This window comes from Chrysochloris asiatica, unplaced genomic scaffold (assembly GCF_000296735.1).
Source record: "Chrysochloris asiatica unplaced genomic scaffold, ChrAsi1.0 scaffold00029, whole genome shotgun sequence".
Classification (NCBI taxonomy): domain Eukaryota; kingdom Metazoa; phylum Chordata; class Mammalia; order Afrosoricida; family Chrysochloridae; genus Chrysochloris; species Chrysochloris asiatica.
In genome coordinates this window covers 23,726,616-23,736,405 of record NW_006408547.1, presented here as the reverse complement: position 1 = coordinate 23,736,405, position 9,790 = coordinate 23,726,616, and the positions used below count along the sequence as shown (strand labels likewise).

The 9,790-nt window shown below is 42.1% G+C and overlaps 1 protein-coding gene across 1 annotated transcript in view; it reads right to left on the bottom strand.

Moving 5' to 3' along the window:
• The window catches only part of LAMP1 (lysosomal-associated membrane protein 1), an 18,078-nt gene extending 14,454 nt beyond the window's left edge, over window positions 1-3,624 (bottom strand). Inside the window, exon 1 of the mRNA XM_006851520.1 lies at window positions 3,573-3,624. Coding sequence (XP_006851583.1) covers window positions 3,573-3,624 — 52 coding nt within the window. The remainder of the gene's footprint in view (window positions 1-3,572) is intronic.
• Window positions 3,625-9,790: the final 6,166 nt, after the last annotated feature.

Sequence of the window (9,790 nt, the reverse complement as noted above, 5' to 3'; positions counted from 1 at the left end):
GAGAGAGAGAGAGAGAGAGAGAGAGAGAGAGAGAGAGAGAGAGGCAGGGAGGCAGAGAGAAACAGAAACAGAGAGTGTTGTGTGGAGTCCTGGTGTGGAGTTGTAAGATAAACCCTAGACTGCTAACCACAAGGTTGGCAGTTCAAATCCACCAGTCTCTCCTTGGAAACCTGGCAATTTAACAACACTATATGCACATATAGTTGTTTACACTAATTAATGTTACACCACCAAGTGCCATCCAGTCGGTTCCAACTCATAGAAACCCTGTATAAGGTTTATGACGGATGCTATAAATCTTTGCAGGAGTAGAAGGCCTCATCTTTCTCCGGTGGAGTGGCTGGTAGGCTTGAATCACTGACCTTATGGTTCACAGTCCAGTGCATATTCTATGTTGTTACTCTGCCTACATTCATAATTATAAGGCACAAAACATTTTGATTTCAAATCTAATGAAGAATTCGGTCTTCAACCTAAATGATGGACAATCCCCAACAATTAACGGGTTATCATTAATTAGCAAAAAAACTTTCCTAAGTTCCTAAGTGACTAATCTTCTTTCTGGAAGAGGGTGCGGTACAATAATCTAGTTAACATCAATGACTTAAAGTGCCCCATTATGCAAATACACAATCTTGTGTATCAGAAAACAGAATGATTCCATTCATATTTGTCTGTGTTTTTTATCAAGCATTTAACACAAAACAAAATTCAAGTAATTCTTAATTATTAATACAGACGACCTGGTATGGTGCTGTGGGTTAATGCGCTGGACTGCACGGTGGCTTTGAATTGCAAGGTTGGTGATTCCAGCTCACTAGCTCACTAGCAGCTCTCGGAAATCCTATACAGGGTCACAGAGTTGGAATGCCTCAACAGCACTCAACAATAATGTAGGAGACGTTAGTATTTTACAAGTTTGAAATTGAAAAGAAAGAAAGAAAGAGATGCTTTGGGGCAAAATTATTCACTAAATAAACATTATTTTAAATGGACTTAAATCCAAGTTTGTAAGACTCTTTTTAAATGTTAGTTTTTTAGTTGAATGTAACACTTAAAAGGTATAATGCAATTGGAGTTACAAGCTAATTTTATAAATAGTTTCATATATCAAAGAAAGACACTTTACTAATAGGCCAGGACTAATTTACTAATGTCTTACTAGGTAGAAATGGTGTCATCCATTTCTTCACAAACAATTGCAATTAAATATATTTCAGCATTTCAAGATATTAACTAGACATAGTCTAATGAAAACCTATCAGGGAACTTAGAGAAAGTATCAAGAATGTATAAAATTATTATACTTCTTTTAGTAATTTTTTTTTTTAAAGTGAAAAAAGAACATTTTTCTCCTCACACAAATCATATTCATTCCTGATGCTGGCAACGCACACATCGCAGAAGTAAAATACTCAACAACAAGAAAAAAGAAGTTGTCTTGCTAAAATTTTACATACTGTAAAAAAAAAAATAAAAAGTTTAAAAGTATAAACTCTGATTTTGTTTAAATGGCAAACAATTGTTTTCATTAAATGGTGTCTTCTTGCTTAAAACCAAAGGGGAAAAAAAAAAAAGAGGGCGAGAGAGCAAGAAAAAGACAAAAATTAGGAACACAATGTTTGCATTAGTTTCTTGCGTTGTTATTAAATTTATTTTAAATGACGTTCACCCAGATAGAACTAAACACAACTGACTTACATTTTACTTGAATTATTCGACTTTCTATCTCACCTCTCAGGTAACCCAGTGAATCGCGAGTATCTTTGGGATAGATTAATGAAGAACTTCTTCAAAACAAAGGCCACACAGACACACACTCTTTGAGGTTAATTATTGTTCTCAAACTGTGTAGTACAAAGGTCCAGTACTAGGTAGCAAATCTTAATGATGTTGAAAAAGGAAATTTATACTATATACAATCCACTGACACTATTCACGCCATAATAATCAACCAAAAAGAGTAGAAGTCCAACTTATATTAGCAGCTGAGTTCTAAAAGACTGCTTTTGATTAACAGGATCAACTAACAACAGGGCATGAACTGCGGAACCTACAATTACCAGGCACTCTGCCCATTTCTGCTGGGCTCAGCCAGAACACCCCAATGAGGCATGAGGACACTGGGACCATATGGTGCCAGTGGGGCAGTGTCAGATTACCCAATTAATAAGGTAGGCAAAGGTTTACTTGCTAATCTGTAGTGAACAATTTCACATTTTTTCACCACATCAAAGATTTTGTTTCTAGGTATGGCTGGCAATCTTGTCTCTCTCCCAAGTCCACAGCACCTTCCTACAGAATGAAAGGAGCTCTTCAAATGTACAGTCCCTGACACGGACAGAGAATCCAGTAAGCCAAGTAAGCACAGTCTTACTGTAGTTACTTACTAATCTGTACTGAACAATTTTATAAGGGTTTCATCACACATGTGAAATTGTTTACTTGTCTTCTGTATCATCTTTCAGATCCTGGTACTTAAGAAAACACATCCTATATTATTGAGAGTGAGAGAGAATGCCATAATGAGAGGTTCACCCCAAGACTCTGAACAGACTTAAAACTATGGATACTGCTCTCTTTATGAATTGGACAGAAAATAATTATAAAATTCCCCAAACCAAAATATTTACTGAGCACATACTACTATTATAAATTCTACAGATTAGTGAGTGACGCGTCCAAATGGATCCCAATGTGTTCATGGATTCTCTGGTTCCGACTCATTGGAAGCAATACACATTACTGTGAGACTAGAGCAATGCTCCTTAAATCTGTTTATTAAAAATAAACACTGGCATTGTGAGTCCGACGCTTAGTTTTACCTCTTATTTTGTCTTCCAGGAACGCTTCTAAATTTTTTAAATGACGAATTTAAATCTTTCTAATAAAATCATCTAAACCGTACTGAAAGGTTAAATGATCAAGTACCAATTCTGAAAGGCTGGAAATCACTTCTAGGTAAAATCCATGTTGGAAAATCGCGATTTAGGTCAATCTGACTGAGACAAGACACAAAGCTAAATTCCTGCCATCTTGGGCTGCCTAACCTCACGTAAGTCTCCCCCGCTAAACTTGCCAGTAAATTAAACTAACAACCACGGCTATTGAGAAATTACCAAACCACAGAACCACTTAGAAGTTTCGTTTCGAACTTAAAATCCCGGAAACAAAATTCCGTGGCTAGGTGCGAACACTAAAGACGAGAGGAACTATGCTTTCATCTAAAATTTCCAGCAATGGAGACACACCCCTTCCTCTACTTTTAGGCACCTGGACTCCCAACTCCCAAACCACCAGTCTACCTCCAAACCCCACACCCCTAAAATGCAAGCCCTGCCCCCGCCCAAGAGGAGCCGCCGCCCTTGATGTGCAGAAGTCGGCCAGCGCCGGACTTCATCCAAAGCAACGAACACGTCCATTCTAGAGAACGACTCCGGAGGCTCCCGGAGGCCAAGCCGCCCCGGGAACCCCGCGCACCTCCTTGACCTCCCGCTCCTTCCCTTAGGCCGCGACTCCTCCGAGTCCGGGCGGCGGCGATCCGCAGAGCCCGCTCCCTTTCCCCGTCTTACCGAGCAGCAGCAAAAGCAGCTGCCACCTTCGAGCATCGCTGGGGGCAGCCATGGGCGCGAGGGGCCGGGGAGGCCGGTGCGTGAGAGAGGTGAAAAGCGAGGGAGGGTCTCGAGGCGGTTGGCGGTTAGCGACCGGCACTCCCTGCTATCTGCCTAAATTCAGGAGGCGGGGATTAGGCAAATACGCCAGGAGGCCGAGGGCCGGGGTGTGACAGGAACACACGCGTCCCAGCGAACTCGACGAACCCCCGGCTTTTGGCTCTTGCAGGCCAGGAAGCAGACCCCGGTCGACGGCTTTGCCTATCATGTGACCACCGTCGCGCAACCAGCCCCCACGCTGTCACGTGAGCCCCCGAGGGGGTCGGGGCGGAGCGAAACTGGAGGCTCTCTCGCGAGACCCTGAGCGGGCGCGCCGGGGTGGCGGTGTCTCGTCTTCCCACAGTTGCGTCATCGTCCTGGTGACCGGTCCCCGCGTCGTCGGCTGTGTTTTATCAGCGCTGTGACACGTGATCTGGAGCCAGTCCCGCGGCACAGGTGATGGAAGAGGCCGGGCCTGTGGCAGCTCTCTGGGCACTGGGCTCTCTCTCTCTCGAGCCCTGGCTTTTTCCTGGCAAGTGTAAATTGGAAAATAGAGTGGGAAAGGGAAGTGGCCTTGGAAAGTAAGAGTGGAAGGAAAAGCAGGGGAAGAGGAAGGCCTGGTAACAGGCGGAGGGTGCCGGATGCTGGGAGAATCCCTAAATATTGATTCAGACCGGAAGCCAAAGACAGACACACGTATTGTTAATCACCCCAGTGACAGCCATCCGGGCATTATAATGCCGTTTGTGAACACGGGTTAGGGAGCGCGGAGAAGCCAAACGACTAGCACTGGACTACGAACCACAGGGTCGGAGGTTCGAGCCCGCCAGTCACTCCGCAGGAGAAAGATGAGGCTTTCCGCTTCCTGGGAGATTTGGGGGTTTATTTTATTTTTTCATTTTTTTTAAGTTTTTGTTGTGAACTTAGTTTACATGGAGAGAAACATCGGTTTCACAGTCATCATTTCATTGCAATGATTACAATCTCCTCCGTGCATCGTCATTCAACAGTATTTGCTTCTATTTCCACTGTGGGTGGTTTTTTTTTGGGGGGGGGGCGGGGTGAATGTATACAAAAACACTCAGGCTTAGATAATAATTTATACTTCCAAAGGGCACATTCTGCAAGCTTGCCTCCTGGTCACCATCTCTCAGTCCTTCTCTTTCTATGAGTCTGGAGTCCTCAGCTGCTCCCTCTCTCCATGACCTCATCCCTGCCTCCATCTCTGGGGTTGTTGCTTCTCTGGAAAGGGTCCCACATTCCCCTCATGCTCTTCTCCCTTGATGGTCTTAGGGTCCTCTGTTTTTGGACTGCTAACAAAACTTCTACCTTTACAGTTGTGACAATCGCAATTAGTCATGATAATAATTACTCACTACTGAATCATAAGAATCTCATCCCCATCCCTTTTCACCAGACTCGGAGATTTTTTTTAAAAAAAGATGTAAGTCTGTAAGCACTTAACAACAACAAACACTGGTATTAGGGTTGACGTTGAAGTTTTTAAAAGTGCCAGGGTGAATGACTGCATATTTCTCAACTAAATTCTGTATAGTCATGGTTTGGGGAAAAATGATTACCCTTCCTTGGTAAGTGGGAAGTAAATTTCTCAGTTACCACACAGGAAGACAACTATTTCTCCAGCCACAATCCTCTTATGAAGGAAAGGAATGGATTTGAAATCAGATAAAGCTGTATAGCTTTTCAGTGCTCTCTTTTAAGGGCATTAGGAAGATGCCAACAAGCAGATGGCTTGACTGTAAAATAGTGTTATTGAGCACTCTGGACTGCTGGAAAATCATCAAGTGATGAATTCTACCTAATAGTATTGAGGAGTTCTGCTTTTAACAATACTAAAACATTTTCTCCTCTCTGGGATTAGGTAATTCTTGAAATTCAAGAGTTTTTCTCCTGAAAAGTCATTTGGTCCATGAATCCTCATAGAGGGTGGAAATAGGGTTTGGGTTGACTGGGAGATGTTTGAATGAGCATATTGACTATTACATTTTGGTGTTTCAAAGAAACCAAGCTTTTTAAAAACATGCAAGAAGTACAAAATCCTAAGTCTGGACAGACTCATTTTAGGTAAAAGAGTTTCAGAGGTCAGTGATTCCTGGCTGGGACATTTCCCTAAAGGATTTATTAGAATAGGGGTGTGGTGTTTGTCAAAAAGATGAGAAACACTCTAGTCCAATCTATACATTCTACAGAAAAAGAAATCGAAGGCTCACTGCTTCTAGAACCTTCTCACAGTTCAGTCTCTATTACCTGCAGGTCAAGGTCACATTCTTATTGCCAGTATAATGGCGGACAATAAAAAGCCTCTAGGTTTTTGTCTATTCCTTTTCTTCTTTCTTCTTGCTGATGCATGCTCTTACCGAACTCATTTATTTACCTTACCTGCCTTTGACTCTTTGCTAGTACAATTGTTCTACACTTCTAGGAAGTGTACCTTGAGTCATTCAGGTTAAGCTTGTTGGTAGTATACCTGGTGTTGCGCTGTAAAGATGAGCACTGGACTGCTAACCGAAAGGTTGGCTGTTCAGACCCACGAACCAACTGCTCCTTGAAAGGTATACAGGGTCACTATGAGTCAGAACCAACCAGACAGCACTTAGTAACAACAACAGCAATATTATATAACAAGGGGATACTGAATGGTTTAAAGGGTTTTTGTTGGTTTTTATTTAATAGAAAAAGGAAAGATGTGTGCCAGGGTTGTATTCTTTCACCATACATATTCAATCTGTATGCTGAGCAGATAATCTAGAAGCTGGATTATCAGAAGAAGAGCAGGGTATGGGATTAGAGGAAGACTAACAACCTGCAATGTGCAGGTGACCCCCTTGCTTGCTGGAAGCAAAGAGGAAGTAAAATACTAATGAGTCTTGAATATATGGATTTCACCTCAGTGTAAAGAAAACAAAACTCCTTACAACTGTACCAGTGAATAAGGAGCTCTGGTAGCGTAGTGGTTACGAATAGGGCTGCGAACCTTAAGGTCAGCAGTTCGAAACTACCAGCTGTTCAGTGGGAGAAAGATGAGGCTTTCTGCTCCTGTAAGATTTATAGCCTTGGAAACCCTGTACAGGGTTGCTGAGTCCAAACCGACTCCACGGCACACAACAACAACATACTAGTAAATAGCATGATTAATGTAGAAAGGAGTCCTAGTGTGGTGCTGTGGGTTCATGAGGTGGACTGCAAAATCAGATTGAACCTCAAGGTCAGCGGTTCAAGCACATCAGCTCAGAAATCCTATGTGGAGTTACTGTGAGTCGGAATCCACTCGACGGCACATAACAACAATGGAGAAAACATTGAAGTTGTGAAAGACTTCATTTTTCTGAATCTGCCACCAACACTCACAGGAGCAACAGTCAAAAGCCAAATGACGTATTGCATTAGGCAAATCTGCTGCAAAAGACCTTTTTAAAGTGTTGAAGAGCAAAGATGTCAGCTTGAGGACTAAGGTGTGCCTGACTCCCAAGCCATGGTATTTTCTTTTGCCTCATGCATGGGGAAATTGGGCAGTGAATAAGGAAAATCATAGAAAATCCATGCGTTTTAATTATGGTGGTGAAGAAGAATACTGAAAATATCATTAAGTACCAGAAGAACAAACAACTCTGTCCTGGGAGAAGTGTGGCCAGAGTGCTCCTTAGAAGTGAGTGAGGGTGGCGCGGCTTGGTCTCTCGTTCTTTAGACAAGGGCAGGGCATCATGCTCAGTAAAGTCAAGGGTCAGCTCAGTAAAGTCAAGGGTCAGCTCAGTAAAGTCAAGGGTCAGCAAAATAAAAAAGAGGACGGCCCCGAAGAGATGAGTTGACACAGTGGCGTGACAGTGGGCTCGATATACTAACTAGTGTGGCACTACAGGATAAGCACACGACTGCAATGATGGTTTGAACTGCAAGATCTGCGGGTCAAATCCACTAGTTGCTCCTTGGAAACCCTATACAGGGTCTTTGTGAATCAACTCCATAGCACTTAACAACATGAGGATGGTGCACGACTGAGTGTGTTTTGTTCTGTTGTGTATAGTGGCGTCGGTATGAGTCAGAACCTACTTGTCAATACCTAACAACTGCCCCAATAGTAGTTCTGTGTTCAACTGTTCAAGGACGTGCCATGCTGTTTTTCACAGGCGCTGTCCTTAGGGTAGATTTTTATTGTCTGTCGGTCTTATTCCTGTGCTCCTGTGATGGGCCAGCCATGCTCTATTTCTGATTGAAGAGAAGATATGAAAAAAAAACCCAAATTGATGACACCAGGTTTTGTGAGGAATTGCTTTATTTTTTATCTACCCACATCTCTTTTTATAAATTGAGCAATCAAACATAGTAAGCAGTAGAGAGGTTTTTCTCATTGCAAAAGAAGCAGATCGCTCCTTCTGCTTCAGAGTTACTTAGTAAAGTTAGAGGAATATAATTTAGGACACCATTAATAATGAGCAGTTCCTACTTAATGTTTTAACTGCAAAAGCTCATGACTATCTTAAATAACTCTAAAGCCCAAACACTGAAATGCATATTTCCCAGAAGGCCTCTGCTGCCAGAAGGAGGGTTTGGTAACTTACGTGGGCTCAGTATCTGGATTAGCTAAAGGAATGATTGGTAATAGATAAAATTGAGATGAACAATATGATTTTTTCTTTTGCTCACAATTGTAATTTTTCTTGAGAATTGATAAGCAAAGTTAGCCATTAATAAAGCTGTTGTTCGGTGCTATCAAGTCGGTTCTGACCCATAGTGACCTGACCGTGTGTAGAGTTTCCAAGGAGCTGTTGGTGAGCTTAAACCACCGACCTTGTGGTTCAAACCAACTTTGCCGTCCAGCACATTCGCCCACAGCGCCACATGAGGACTCCAATAAAGCTGTGCTATTTCCTTTCTCAAAAAAAAAAAAAAAGTTTTCCATGTTAGTGAAAATTTCAGTAGAAATTCAATAATAAAATGCATAATACCTTCGTAGCCATTGTCGTTAGTAAGATCTATAAATTATCAACCTTACGGTCAATCTTATTACATCTCCTTTCTCTTCCTCACTTGGTTCTTGTTTTGTTACTTGAATATTATCAATCAGACTCATGTTTTCATTAATTTTTTTTTTTAACAAAACATAATACCATTATCTCATCTAATATAAAAACATAACCCAATAATTTCTTAGTAACACTCAGTCTATTTAATATTAACCAGGTAAGTTGTTTTATTGTGGTAAAATACCTATACCATAAAACTTGCCATTTTAACCATTTTTAAATGGATAATTCAGTGGCATGTGTTCACAATGTGTTACTGCCATCACCACTGTCCCTTTTGAAATATTTTTCATCACCCCAAACAAATACAACTTTCTATGGATTGAGTTGGGTCCCTAGAAATTATAAATCCTGCTCTGCCTGTGGCTAGAATTTCATGTGGAATGAGTTCTCCTTTTCGTGTTAATAAGGTAGGGTTAGAGTCCCACTGTAACAAGCAGACAGAAAGAGGAGATGCCAGGCCACCTGAAGACTGCCTAGGAACAGAAACTCAGAAGAGACAAGGACCTTACTCCGGAGTCAGAGAGAGAAAGCATGCCCCTATAGCCAACACCCTGAATTCGGACTTCTCCACTGGGAGAAAGTACATTTCCCTTTGTTACAGCCACCCAGTTGTGGTATTTCTGTTATAACAGCACTCGATGACCAAGAAAAATGTGGTACTGCAAGAGTGGTGGACTGCTCTGTCAAATGCATTAAATGTGGATATATTTTGGGAACTGAGTAATAGGTAGAGGCTGAGAGATTTTTGAGGTGCCCAACAGTAAAAGGGGAGTCAGTAGTGTGGCACTGTAGGATAGTGCACTGGACCACAAGGTCAGCAGTTCAAACACACCAGCCGCTCCTGGGAAACCCTCTATGGGTCGGAACCAACTTGATGGCACTTAACAACATCAACATTAGTAAAAGGAGTCCTGGTGTAGTGCTATAGGGCAAGCACAGGACTGCAGGGTCAGTGGTTCCAACTCCTCAGAAACCCTGTACAGGGTCTCTGTGAGTCAGAACTAACTCAGCAACAGCAGTCAAAACTTAGATTTCCTTGAAGAGATTGTTGATAGAAGTAGGAACCTCAGAGGCCGTTGTAGTGAGGAGAGCTAT